The 14,443-nt window shown below is 44.7% G+C and overlaps 1 protein-coding gene across 2 annotated transcripts in view; it reads left to right on the top strand.

Annotated features, from left to right (window-relative positions):
- Nucleotides 1-11,750, top strand: part of ADAMTS10 (ADAM metallopeptidase with thrombospondin type 1 motif 10) — a 114,547-nt gene extending 102,797 nt beyond the window's left edge. For both annotated transcript variants that reach the window (XM_066574189.1, XM_066574188.1), the window contains exons 20-25: nucleotides 413-539; nucleotides 621-750; nucleotides 3,604-3,808; nucleotides 7,154-7,330; nucleotides 7,418-7,574; nucleotides 7,824-11,750. In XM_066574189.1, the coding sequence (XP_066430286.1) occupies nucleotides 413-539; nucleotides 621-750; nucleotides 3,604-3,808; nucleotides 7,154-7,330; nucleotides 7,418-7,574; nucleotides 7,824-7,933 (906 nt within the window). In that variant the 3' untranslated portion in view covers nucleotides 7,934-11,750. The remainder of the gene's footprint in view (nucleotides 1-412; nucleotides 540-620; nucleotides 751-3,603; nucleotides 3,809-7,153; nucleotides 7,331-7,417; nucleotides 7,575-7,823) is intronic.
- The last annotated feature ends 2,693 nt before the right edge of the window (nucleotides 11,751-14,443 follow it).

The following is a 14,443-nucleotide window of genomic DNA, read 5'->3' as shown; positions in this document are numbered from 1 at the left end:
GCACGGCTGGCTTCCATTGACGTCAATGGAAGCCGTCCATCCTGCAATCATCCTGCTGGCACATTTACAGCAGAGGAGGCCGTGTCATCGCCATAGAGATGGCGCCCCGTCCTCTGTACTGCACATGTGCCGGTCAGCACATATGCAGCAGAGGAGAAGACCGGCGGAGCGGTAAGCTTGGGTCACTGGCTGGGCACCGGCTCTAACTCCGCTGCAGGAATCCCGCATGCAGGGTCCGACCCACCTGTGTGCAAGCAGCCTAAATATGCACATGTTGCAGAAACACCATGTAAATGTATGGGACGGAGTTGTACTCACAGAAATGTCTGCAAAACATTCTGTAAAAGTGGCATAGCCATGCAGTTATAAGCCCAATGCACCAGATATATCAGATTAATCATATTTCTCCCAGGTTATGATGAGAGAGGAGCTATCAGTCATTCGCTACAGATTTAATGCCCCCATCAATAGACGTTCACAGAGTGGGTATAGCTGGCATCTCTCGCCGTGGACTAAATGCTCTGCTCTATGTGCTGGAGGTATGCTAAAGAATTAACTCATATTAAGAAAAGCCTTAAGTACTAGTTTTACCAATATTTCCCATATAACATCTCCTTTAGGGGTGCAGATGCAGCATGTTATTTGCAAAAGACTGACTGATGGATCTGCTGTGTCTGATGACATGTGTGGCGCACAAGAGAAAATGCCGGAAAAGCAACGTCTCTGTAACACCGAGCCATGTACTCCTGGGTGAGTAAGACTTTGCATCTCTTGTGTACCCATGAATCGTTTTAGGATGCTCATTGTACATTAACCCTTTGACATTGGTTTATGTGAAGCGTTGCTCAGTATAATTGGTCAGCAGGTAAAATCAACTGAAAAAACAAGGAAAAAGCAAAAAATATATTTCTGATATCAGATATTTGGCCAAGTTCTGAATATACCATATTAGATTGTTACATAAGTCACCTGTGGGTTTCTGCAAATAAAAAACAAGCACATTGGTCCTTTTCTATGTTACTATATAATCATCCTATTTTTATATGCATTTCAGAACACAAATATATTTATTCACTGGATGCTCATAAGAATGTACATGAACGAGATATATATACATCTATATATATATATATATATATATATATATATATATATATATATACATGGATGACGGATTTAAAGGGATTGTCCCGCGAAAGCAAGTGGGGTTCAGCACTTCTGTATGGTCATATTAATGCACTTTGTAATATACATCGTGCATTAAATATGAGCCAAACAGAAGTTATTCACTTACCTGCTCCGTTGCTAGCGTCCTCGTTTCCATGGAGCCGTCTAATTTCAGCATCTAATCTCCCGATTAGACGCGCTTGCGCAGTCCGGTCTTCTCCCTTCTAAATGGGTCCGCTCGTGCTGGAGAGCTGCTCCTCATAGCTCCGCCCCGTCACGTGTGCCGATTCCAGCCAATCAGGAGGCTGGAATCGGCAATGGAACGCACAGAGCCCACGGTGCACCATGGGAGAAGACCTGCAGTCCACCGTGGGTGAAGATCCCGGCGGCCATCTTCACAAGGTAAGTAAGAAGTCACCGGAGCGCGGGGATTCGGGTAAGTACTATCCGTTTTTTTTTTTAAAACCCCTGCATCGGGTTTGTTTCGCGCCGAACGGGGGGCTATTGAAAAAAAAAAACAAAAAACGTTTCGGCGCGGGACAAGCCCTTTAATTAAGACTGCAGTCTCATCTTTGTCATAATGCTTTCTGTAAAGCAGGGCAACCCAGGGTACAACAGTGGAGTACACAAGGCTGACGTCCACAGGTCTTCTACGGGGCATACAATAATAAGAGTAATAATCTTTACTTATATAGCTCTCTGGCTTAACTATAGGGGATGCAGTTGCATAAGGCCTCTCTTCTCCCTATAGGGAGCCCAGTACTATGATTAAAGAGTTATAGTTGGGGGCCCTGTTACAGGTTTTGCATTGGGGCCCAGGAGCTTCAAGTTATGCCTCTGCATTAGGGGGCTAAGAGAAGTTAGGGGGCCCCAAGATCAACTTTTGCACCCGGGCCCATGAGCCTTTAGCTACACCCCTGATATAGCTGTAATCCATTTTTGTACAATGGACTAGCCATCTTTTCTTTAAAAAAACAAGTGATTACTCTCTGCATTAAGGGTGGGTTTCCAGGCTGTGGTAACCACATGCATTCGAAACTCCACTCACCCGCAGCAGCCAATGGCCATACAATGTTGACGATAATGCTGCCAAGATCGTGGGCAACTGTTGCAGTAACTACAGTATGGAGGCCCAGCCAATTGAGTTATCCCCAATCTTATTACAGCACCCCTAGAGACAACCCCCCCCACTACCGGACAGGAAACCTACGGAGATAAATGCAGGGCATACTGTACCTGTCGTTAGAAGCACACAAAGGATATTCGTTACATGGTTCATAAGAGTTTTTTTATTTATTTTGTAAACTACATATACAGAATATAATAATATACACTTAAAAAAAACAAACACTTAATTTGCAATGTAATGGGAAGGAAAACTCAATTTCAGGTAAGAGTAATGATAGGAGTAATCCAAAAACCTACTGAGGGGCACAGACCCAGAAACAGATGTATGTGTATGGTTATCTTTTCCTTCTTGAGAACATTCTGGCTTTGGCTCATAATTCCCAGTCATTATGAGATTTGTTTAAGGTCTAACATTGACTTGCAGGAATACTACCTTCCAATAGGTGGCGCCGCAGAGGTATTGTTCCAGCTTCCCATTTGTATATTTCCAAGAGGAGCATGAATGATCTTATTCTACTCACACACCTTCTAATCCATTGCTGGATTGCAGTAGAGTATTATGGCAGAAAGTTCCAGAAAGCAGAAGAATATATTCCAGTGCTGGATCGGCCAACTGTAATCATATAAGAAATCTATGCTCCAATCAATGTCATTAATTTTAGTCATCAATTCTTTCAAGTGTTCCTCCTCTCCAGACAGAAAGCAAGTCATCAATGTACCCTCTGCAAAGTACCAGAACTTCATCTCTTCATTATACCAAAAACTCATGAATAAAACTCCTCCCAAGATGCTATAAAAAGAATGCCATAACTGGGGGTATATTTAGCCCCATCGCGGTGCCATCAATAAGCCCCACTGTACAAAAGTAATGTCAAAATCAGGAAAGATTTAAAGAACTTGATTTTTTATATCTTGAAGGGAGAGGGGGACATGATCGATACCTTCAGATCTGTTACAGAACATGTAGCTTCTGAAGGGAAGGGTTTTATTAGGAAGCTAAACACTAGAACAAGGGGGACAATCCGAGATTAGTTGTGGAAGATCAGAAGCAGCGGCAGGAAACATTACATTGCTGAAAGAGTAGTAGATGTGTAGAACAAACTCCCAGCCGACGAGGATGGAAAAATAAATGAACTCAAGGTGCCAGTACAAGTACAGATCTATCCTAAGAGAGAAATAGAAAGGAAATCACATAACGGCAACGAGATGGACTTTGTGGGCTTTTTACGGTGACCATAAGTCATAACATAGGCATAAAGAATACATATATTTGTTTGCTATCAGTAATTTCATTTGCTTCTATATTAGGTGGGCAATAGGTTCGTGGTCTGAATGTAGCCGAAGCTGCAATTCCGGTGTGCGTACCCGCAGTGTGATCTGCCAACGGAGAGTGTCATCAGGGGAGGAGAAGTCTCTAGATGATAGCAACTGTCCAACACCTCGGCCCACTATGCTTGAGCCTTGCAACACCAAAGCATGCCCACCAGAGTGGGTCGCACTGGACTGGTCTGAGGTACCAAAATAACTTTGTGTAAATGTTACATTTTTTTTCCTTTTTACGCTGTGGCATAGCATTTAGAATTTAGGAGACTTTAAAGATTGCGTCTATCATTAAGTGAGGAGTAATGTGCATAGGATAATGAAAGAGATCATATAAAGGGAACTCGTTCATCTGTCAAGGCAGTTATTGTTGATGCTTCAAATGTTTCCTGACTACTGAACATTTTTTTTTTTTAATTCGTTTTATTTATTAATGATAAGCAGTCTGTGAGACACATAATAGAAAAGGTTTGTACAGTACATATAAACGTAAATAGAAACATATTCGTAGTTTAAAGGTTAACATCAAACTTGTTACTGTGCCTTCCAAACTATCCGTCTGTAACTTTATTAACAATAAACATTTTCAAACTTATATAAACCGTAAGTTGAGTTTTGCTCTTCCTTATTTTGGGTCCTAGAGGTTACAGGTCTTCCAGGCGCTTGTCAGTGGGGGGGGGGGGGGGGATGTTAGGGGGTGGGGAGGGGGAGGGAGGGGATTAGCGTGCATTGGGTTTAAATTTCAGTTGGTGATCAGAGTAGAGTAAGAGTTTAGCCAGGCTCCCCATACTTTTTGGAATTTAGCCGGGCATCCTCTGTTTTGGTATATGATTTTTTCATACGAGGTTACAGTGTTTACGTTTTGAATCCAAAGTAGGGTCGAAGGGGGTTCTGTTGCCATCCATTTCATGGCTATTTCTTTGCGGGCCAGGAATAGTGTCTTCTGTAGGAAGACCCGAATATGGAATGGCCACACCTCCTCCTCCAGTAAACCAAACAGCGCCACCTTAGGGTCCAGTTCAATGGATAATGGGGGTTGTAACAGCGAGTTTACAAGATTTATTACTTCTGACCAGAACTCCCTAACGTACTGACATTTCCAGATCAAGTGCCAGAAGTCCGCCCTTGGTTGGCGGCATCTCTGGCATGAATCCGAGGTCGTATTGCGCATTTTGTGTAGTCGATTGGGAGTGAGGTAGGCTTGGTGTATAATGTATAGCTGGATTAGCTTGTTATTTACAGCTGGTGATACTGACAGGTGGGATTCGGAAATATACTGCCATTCCTCAGGTGTAAGGGAAGCAATGGCAAGTTTCCATTTATCATATGCTGGGGGGGGGGGGGGTAGGATTTATTTTAGCTGAGAGGAGGTGTGTGTATAGAGCTGATATTAGGCCTTTGGGTCCTTGGGATTTGAGAATTCCTATTGTGGGGAATTTGGATATGCGGGCCGAAGGGGGGGGGGGGGGGAATTGGGAGTTTGGTGCATGTCTTAACTGAAAGAATCTGAACAGTTGGAGGTGTGGGGCCTGTAGTCTATCTCGCAGTTGTGTAAAAGTGGGGAGTATTCCGTCTATATATATATCTTTTATTGTTTGTACTCCTTGGGCGATCCAGTATTGTGGGTCTGGGACGGTCTGTAGTGCGGTAAGACCAGGATTGTTCCAGAGGGGGAGTTCTGGTATTACACCCTGGTAGCTCTGCAGAGCCTTTATTTCTTTCCAAACGCTAAGAGCCAATTTATGAAGTGGGATTAGTTCGGTGGCTTTGGTGCATTCTGGGAATTCTAAGAAGTTCAGGAGATTTTGTCCTGTTACTTGTTTAGCAAGTTGTTTGTCTGCTATGGGTAGTTCTTTTCCCAAGACCCAGGCTCTGATGTTTCGCAGTTGCCCTGCCAGGTAGTAAAGCCGGAGGTCCGGTAGGGCCATTCCGGCTTGCTCTTTGGGTCTTTGTAGGATTGATAGACTCAGCTTAGAGCGGGAGGAATTCCAGATAAATGTTATAATTAGGGAATTTAGGGACTTAAAGAGGCGCTTGGGGACATTCACTGGCATATGCTGTAATATGTATAGGCATTTGGGTTGGACGACCATTTTGATGAGATTTATGCGTCCGGCTACGGATAGTGGTAGTTTAGCCCATCGCTTCAGTTTGTGTTTTATATTTTCTAAGAGTGGGTTTATGTTATCTGTTATTGCATTATTATGGTCGTGTGACATGATCATTCCCAAATATTTGAATGTTGAGACTGGTTTTAGTCCGTATCTTGCGACGCAGGGGTCGTTTTTTGGGTTGGCCTCTGTATAGAGGATTGTTGATTTGGACCAATTAACATGTAGTCCGGAAAAGTGGGAGAATCTGTCTATGTGTGTCATGGCTTGGGCAAAGGAGTCTGATGGGTTCGATAAGAATAGGATTGTATCATCTGCGTATAGTCCTAGTTTGCGACTACTGAACATTTTGGAATGGACATTACATCATAGAATCGTAAGCTGGCCCACAACCTTGGCGTTATTAACACCACGCTCTAACCCAACTGAGCTAACCGGCCATGGAAACATTATTACACGTATGACCGCCTGCAGCTTAAACAGTTAGTTTAAGCACTTTATACATGTAGCAGCCTCGTGGCCATCAGTGGCCATATTCTTCATGCTTATAGTTGGGTATTATAGAAGACACTGTGCAGGGTATTGACAAGGGAAGTATCAGGCATCAATTCCCTGCACATATGAGAGCGGATTCAGATATTGCGTTTGTATGACAGGACTTGAAGTTGTGAATAGACCCTCAGAGTAACTTTACATGCAGCAGGTTATTTATGCAGATTTTTCTGCAATAGAGCAATAGAGACTGTGACTATAATTAACGGGTTGACCAGTTTTTCTCTGCCACTCCATCGGACATCGGCTGTGGAGAGACACTGCAGCATGCTGGGTGGGACAATTACCTTGGCAGCTATCAGGCACATGTTGGGTGGCAGACATGTTGGGTGGCAGACAGCTACCGAACTGCAAGGAAGACTGCAGCAATGTCAGATCAGGTAGGAGGGAGGCTGGGCAATGCCTTGCAGACATCTGACTTGTCATGTGTACAGTTCAGTAAGGGTCCTATTAGATGAGCCCATAGTAATTTGAGCGGGTGACGTCACCTCTAGCTCATCCGTTCTCGTGCAACCTGTTTAGGCAGGCAGATACATTGTTGGCTTCAATAATCTTTCAGTCTTTTACATTTGCTGTGTAAGCCAATGAGAGCGACTGAACGAGCGCTAATTAAACTGAAAGATGAATGAACGAATCAGCCATGATTTTTATACCTGCATAAAATGAACGATGGATGAAAAGTGAATGATTTTCGTTTATCATTCAGTTGTTGGCTCGCATTTAGACTGAGTAATTATCACTCCTTTCAATGATTTTTTAATGATAATCGTTCCATCTAAAAGCCCTTTAAATGAGAGGGCTGTATGTTAGTTACTGCATTAAGCTGACTAGGAGAGAGATGGTGAACGGATACTAAACCCTCCTTCTTCCTGCAGTGTACGCCGAGCTGTGGGCCCGGGTACAGACATAGAGTTGTCCTTTGCAAGTCAGGGGACAATGAAAACACGCTGCCACCCACTCAATGCCAAGCAGCGGATAAGCCTGCCACTAGTATGAGGTGTACGCTGCAACGTTGTCCTCCGTCCCGCTGGGTGACAGGTGAATGGTCTGAGGTAGGAGCGATCATAATACCCCAAAAATCCAATTCTCACAAGTCTGAAAGTACAGATTGTGATATTTCTTCCATCTGTTTTCCCCAGTGTTCAATACAATGTGGACTTGGACAGCAGAGACGTTCAGTACAATGCGTGAGCCACGCAGGACAGCCCTCCGTGGAATGCATAGAGTCTGTGCGCCCCCCTGCTATGCTGCAGTGCGAAAACAAATGTGAGGCTGGACCTTCGGAAAGTCCAGATGGTTAGAACTTTTTGTTTTTCTTAAAAAGTCTTATTTATACAAATAATGCCTTGCATCTGTGTGCTTTGTTGTCTGTTCTGTATTCTCACTCCTTCTTCCTTTCTCCCCCTTATATGTGCCTCCGTCTTTGACTGAGACTTACGCCCTCTGTTTCTTAGATGCGTTTTCCCTTTTTCCCAATGTGCATCAGAAGACCATTTTCTCCAGTTCTTTCCTGTTTCTAATGTTCTTTCCCTTTGCTCTTTACAGAATGTAGAGATGTCAACAAAGTGGCCTACTGCCCCCTGGTGCTCAAGTTTAAGTTCTGTAGCCGACCATACTTCAGACAGATGTGCTGCCGGACCTGCCAGGGCCACTAGCACTAATCAGGAGCAGTCCGTTTCCTCAGTTTTTGTTCCTGCCAACTGAATACTTCTTCTGCCACTGTATCTAGTGGCTTCCCAATTTTTCTCAATTTCCCATAAACAGGTTTTTTTTTCTTAAACTTGTTTTTCTATTACGCTTTTAGTTTTTCCTTCCTGACTCATCTCATGTCAAGACTGTCATTTCTCAATTTTCTACTCTTTGTACGAAATTAACTCCGATTTCTCACTGCTGTTGTATATTTCTCACATTTCACTTGTGGCATTGGCATGCTACAGTATTTAATCCTACAGACACATCACTTTTATTACCTTACTATCTAGGAACATTAATGTTGGCAATGAACGGCTATCATCCATGCTGATGGATAGCTAATTAAACAAATGGATTGCCACATGTTTGTATTGTAACCATGGTGAAATATTATCCCATTTTACTCAGAGCCATTTTGGTTCATCTTCTGGGTCAAGGACAACATGCTAGCGATCCTTGTGCCTAGAAACAAAAGTTCACATATCACCAAGAAATGTAGCATTACTCCTGCACTGTTGGACATTTAAGCAATTTTCTTCTGTTTCAAGTTCATTCTGAGAAAATACTTGGAAGTTTTTTTATGGTGCTATTTCAAGCCAAGTGCATCTACACATATCCATGGTATAATATGGTCGGTGCTAAACACTAAATTAATAATCCTTATTATGGTTGGTGCTCTTGTTTAACTGTCAGTTTAACAAACAGATCCAAAGATAACCTTGTTGGGCAACAGACTGTATTCCCAGGAGGCTCTGAAGCCTCGATAACCCCAAACTGTATGCTGATTCACCATTGAAAACCTTTTTAAAGTTGAAATAAGATAGTAAATTTGTGGGGTTCTGATTTTCATGTTCGCAAATCATCTAGATAAGAAGTTGAATAACTTTGTAAATACTTTGTATTACTTATTTCCCAATGAGTTAAAGCCTGCATTATAGTTAAGATCTGAATTCACAATTTTGTACCCTCAGAGCAGTAGTTTTTTAAAATATGCACTTTACAGCAATCTAACATAGCAATAAATTAAGCCGACCCACTGAATCAGCTAAATTGGAAAAGATAGCTACCATTTCAGGTGACTTTTCAGAATGAGCTGCTGTGTATGTTCATGAGGTATAACACTTTCTGGCCATCATATGATTTGTGTCATACCTGGTTTTCCACTCTGTCTGAACTGGTGAGGAGCTTAGCTGCTATGTTGTGTTCTATACACTGTGCACAAAGAAGACTTAAGATTCTGCTCCCTGTCTCTAACACACACAGAGAAATGACATTGTTATGTAGGACCTTTCAGATGTACTGAGCAGTAGAGATGTGATTGCAGTAGTTACAGCACAGTGAGGGTGCGGGCAGACGAGCGTAGGCGTATTTACGTTCGCACGAGCGCAACGTATAATCGCCCGAGCGATCGTTTTTCACCGATCACGACCAGAGCTAGAAAGCGTATTTTCGTTTGTTCCTACTTTGCAAACGGTCTTTTCGGCGATCGAATATGCGTTGGCGCGTATTTCGGTCGCATATGTTCCGTTTTTTTTCGAATTGCCGTTTTTACGCGCCGTAAAATCGCCCATGTGAACGAATACATTCGAAACCATTGCCTCAGATGGTCACGTATATACGTTTGGTCGCAAAAACGCGCCGTTTATGCGCTCGTCTGCCCGCACCCTAAAGAATCACTTACTATTAACTGCTGGCATGGCTGTTTAAGTCTCTCTCCCACCAGCAGCTCCCTCCCCCTCAACACCCCTCTTCACCCACACACGCACACTCTATATATCTCTATTGGCAGCATTTTCCATTTCCTACGCTCCATCTTGTTATCTCTATAACATTTATACAGGCAGATAACTCATTTGCTCATTCACTTGCTAAATTTTTCAGCCGTTCACATTCACTGAATCGGTGAATGAGAACGACTGAGCAATCCGTGTTTGAACCGAACGATTAGCGAACGAGCCAACGATGATTTTCATGCTTGCATGAAATGAACGATGAATGATAAGCAAATGAATTATTGTTCATCATTCATTTGTTGGCTGCGTTTATACTGAACGATTATCATTCAAATTTGAATGATCTAGTGATTTTTGAACGTTGATCGCTCTGTGTAAAAACACCTTTAGTCACCATTTAGTAACAAGCAGTCAGCAAAACTGTGAATACAGATGTGAACTATAATACAGGCCGCAACTCAGGAACAAGAGAAGTAAAGCAGCATATTTACAATCCATGCCCTGTGCGGTGACACCCCAAGGTGGGTCAGACTTCAGAAGAAACTGCTTGTTTTGTTACTAATCAAGCATGGCATCTGCCTGGAGCTGGAAGTCCTCTAATGGCATTGCTGGGCTAAATGGTAGGCTGATATTCCCACAAAAGCCGTTGGGACAGCCTCATGCCTCAATTATGTCTGCCATTCAGTTATTGTCCAAGAAGTATACAACTGCTGATTGTCCAATGTTATGGAGAAGTTTATATCGTACAAGTTCGGCCTCTTTCACACGAGCGTTTTATCGCGGCTATTTTGCGACCATCTGAAGCCAATTCCAATTAATTTATTCAGATGAGCAATTTTTTGGTGCGTAAAATCCGCCGTCCGGAAAAGATCGCGCGTACGGTGCTCATTCCGGCTGGCCGCTTTTACGCATGGCCAGAAAAGATAGGACTTGTCCTATCTTTTGCCAGAATACACCGGCGTTCCCATAGACTCCTATGGGAGCTGCTGGAAAAGGGAGGTGGGAGGGAGTTTAGCAGCAGCTTGTGTTGCTAAAGTCCCTCCCTCTCCCCTTGCTGCTTAAGTCCCTCCCCGGCAGCTTCAATAGCCTGGGGAGGAAATTTAGCATGGCGAGTGCTGCTAAAGTCCCTCCTCCTCCCCTTGCCAGCAGCTCTTATAGCTTCTATTGCCGCTATCAGCCGGCATGGGGAGGGAGAGACTCCTTAGCAGTGCTAAGGTCTCACCCCGGCCCACGGAATTCTGGGTTGCGGTGTACACATAGCCCGGCCGTGTGGACGGGCAGGAAAACGGGAGATTTAGCCGTGACTTGGTTGCAGCTTTCTCCCGTATATGTGATTTTCAGCCACAATGCCATTGTGAAAGCGGCCTTAAACTGAGGGTTATCCATTTTGAACAGTCTGTAGAAGGGTCCCTGAAGGTAAGCTGATCGCAGGGCATCCCAACCCTTACTAAGCTGTAGGGAAACTCGGTGCAAATGTTGAGTTTCCTGCAGCGTCACTTCTGGAAAAATGTATTCCACAGTTCTTGTTAAAGTAAAAGGGTTGTGAATGTAATGCTTGTATGTGCCAGGTACTGTCTATGCTTGGGCTAAAAGATGACGAGGTCCCTTTCTATTGACACATTACTCCCTTATATGATGTTTTAAAACTGGTTTTCGGAGTCGGACAACCCCTTCTAATCTCACACTGCACTTTCTAAACGGTCCTGAAAAATGTAACTTGCATTCACATTGATCAGTATGAGTAGTTCCAGCTACAGGTTAGAAACACTCAAATTAATTGCAGACATTGTCACTAAGGTTGGCCATACCCATGAGATATAGATGACCCAAACCTGCTGGTTTCTGCAGAACGGGCCTATCGTCTGCGTATGGTAGCCTTCCGACGGCAGATGTTGCTGAAGAACTTAGATAGCAGACAACTATCTTGTGCATGGGCAGCCATAGCCTGGCTGCAAATGACTGTATTTGCATTAAGGAATATGGAGCAGGCGTCCACATTGGGGTCTGCAGCTAGACATGAGTGAGCATATTCGCTAAGGCAAACTACTCGAGCGAGTAGTGCCTTATGCGAGTACCTGCCCGGTTATCTCTAAAGATTCGGGTGCCGGCGGGGAGTGGCGGGGGAGAGCAGGGAGGAACGGGGGGAGATCTCTCTCTCACGCTCTCCTCCCCGCTCCCCCCTGCTCACTCCCGCAACTCACCGCTCTCCCCCACAGGCACCCGAATCTTTGGAGACAAGTGGGCAGGTACTCACATAAGACACTACTCGCTCGAGTAGTTTGCCTTAGCGAGTACGCTCGCTCATCTCTATGTGCAGCACATACCTTCCATAGTATGGAAAAGTGCTTTTTTCTGCACACAAGCAGAAATGAATTGTGATTTTCGCTCGCTGAGGAAAAATCACAGCATGCTCTAATTGTAAGCATTTTTTTCTCAAAGTCAATGGAAGCCGTCCGACCTGCGACTTTTCCACAATTGCCAATCGCCTAGCGATGACACGGGAAAATCAGGGTTTAAAAAAAATCTGTATTGGGCATATCCAACAGCGAGCCGTGCAGAACATTCGCAGTGCAGAAGAGGCAGCCGAATGAGAAGTACGCACGGACACCGGCCAGGCACGGGGCTGTACTCCACTGCGGGCTCCCACATGTGGAATCCGACCCGGTTGTGCGCAGCCAGCCTTACATGAGATCACAGATTTGGTTTTTGTCTATCAGTTAGCTATTGATACTGTATTTTGCATCTGTCTTCTGTATCAGTAATTGTTGCGGATATCAGTAACCCTCCTTTTACATGACACGTCTGTAAACAAGAACCTCGTGCACATAAAGTTATATATGGTGTGTTTTTCATGTCACTACTATTAATAGTTTAGTATAATAAATTCATTACACGTTTTATGTCTTCTAATATTCAGCAACGTGTGTCAGCTTATTGCTAGAATGAATGACAGAAGTTGCCACTTCCAGGAGCTCCAATTACACCTTTAGGCCTCATGTCCACAGGGAAAAGAAGAATTTAAATCCGCAGCGGATCACCCGCATGCGGATTCGAGCCCCACTGGAATGCATTGACCACCCGCGGGTAGATAAATACCCGCGGATGTTCAATAAAAGTGAATAAAAAAAAATATGGAGCATGAAAAAAAATGAACATGCTCCATTTAGGTGCGGGTCTCCAACGGGGATGGCTCCCACAGGCTTCTATGGAAGCCGTCCAAATCCGCAGGAGACCCGCGCCTGAATTAAACTCACCTGCTCCGGGCGATGCAGATCTTCCTTCCTTCGCGGCAGGATTTTCTTTCTTCGGCCCGGCGGATGTGCCCGACACATGCGCGCGCCATACTGCGGGCGTGCCGAGCACATCCGCCGGGCCGAAGAAAGAAGATCCGGCCGCGAAGAAGAGAAGACCTGCACGGTCCACTGCGTGTAAGTTTATTCTTATTTTCAGCCCTCATGTCCGTGGGGCAGGAGGGACCCGCTACGGATTCTCCATGGAGAATCCGTAGCGGGCCTGATTTTTCCCGTGGACATGAGGCCTTAATCATTATTTATCAGTTGGACCCTGTTACGGAATGTTTTACTTGTCTTCCATGATTGCGATTGTTGAGGTTACCGGCAAGCCTCATTTTATGCAGCATCTGTGAGAAAACACAAAGCTAGTGCACAGAAAGTTATGAGTTTGTTAACTTTTTTTTATAATCTCACTACTATTGAAAGTTTAGTATGGTAACGATTAGAGATGAGCGAGCACCAAAATGCTCGGGTGCTCGTTACTCGAGACGAACTTTTCGCGATGCTCGAGGGTTCGTTTCGAATAACGAACCCCATTGAAGTCAATGGGCGACCCGAGTATTTTTGTATATCGCCGATGCTCGCTAAGGTTTTCATTTGTGAAAATCTGCAAAACCCAAGAAAGTGATGGAAACGATACAGCAACGGATAGGGCAGGCGAGGGGCTACATGTTGGGCTGCATCTCAAGTTCACAGGTCCCACTATTAAGCCACAATAGCGGCAAGAGTGGGCCCCCCCCCCCCTCCCAACAACTTTTACTTCTGAAAAGCCCTCATTAGCAATGCATAACTTTGCTAAGCACCACACTACCTCCAACAAAGCACAATCACTGCCTGCATGACACTCCGCTGCCACTTCTCCTGGGTTACATGCTGACCAACCCCCCTCCCCACGACCCAGTGTCCACAGCGCACACCAAACTGTCCCTGCCCAGCCTTCAGCTGCCCTCATGCCACGCCACCCTCATGTCTATTTATAAGTGCGTCTGCCAGAGGAAAAGCAGGCACACACTGCAGAGGGTTGGCACGGCTAGGCAGCGAGCCTCTTTAAAAGGGGCGGGGCGATAGTCCACTATGCTGTACAGAAGCAATGAGAAATGCAATCCTGTGCCACCTCCATCCGGAGCTGCACACGTGGGCATAGCAATGGGGAACCTATGTGCCACACACTCACACACTATTCATTCTGTCAAGGTGTCTGCATGCCCCAGTCAGACCGCGGTTTTTTATAAATAGTCACAGGCAGGTACAACTCCGCAATGGGAATTCCGTGTGCACCCACAGCATGGGTGGCTCCCTGGAACCCACCGGCTGTACATAAATGTATCCCATTGCAGTGCCCTGGACAGCAGAGCTAACGTCAGATTAAATGCAGGTGGGCTTCGGCCCACACTGCATGCCCCAACCTGACCGGGGTTTTTAATTCATAGACACAGGCAGGTACAAC

Source organism: Eleutherodactylus coqui, chromosome 7, assembly GCF_035609145.1.
Source record: "Eleutherodactylus coqui strain aEleCoq1 chromosome 7, aEleCoq1.hap1, whole genome shotgun sequence".
Classification (NCBI taxonomy): Eukaryota; Metazoa; Chordata; class Amphibia; order Anura; family Eleutherodactylidae; genus Eleutherodactylus; species Eleutherodactylus coqui.
Note: the sequence above shows the minus strand (reverse complement) of the source record. Positions and strands in the feature narration are given on the sequence as shown.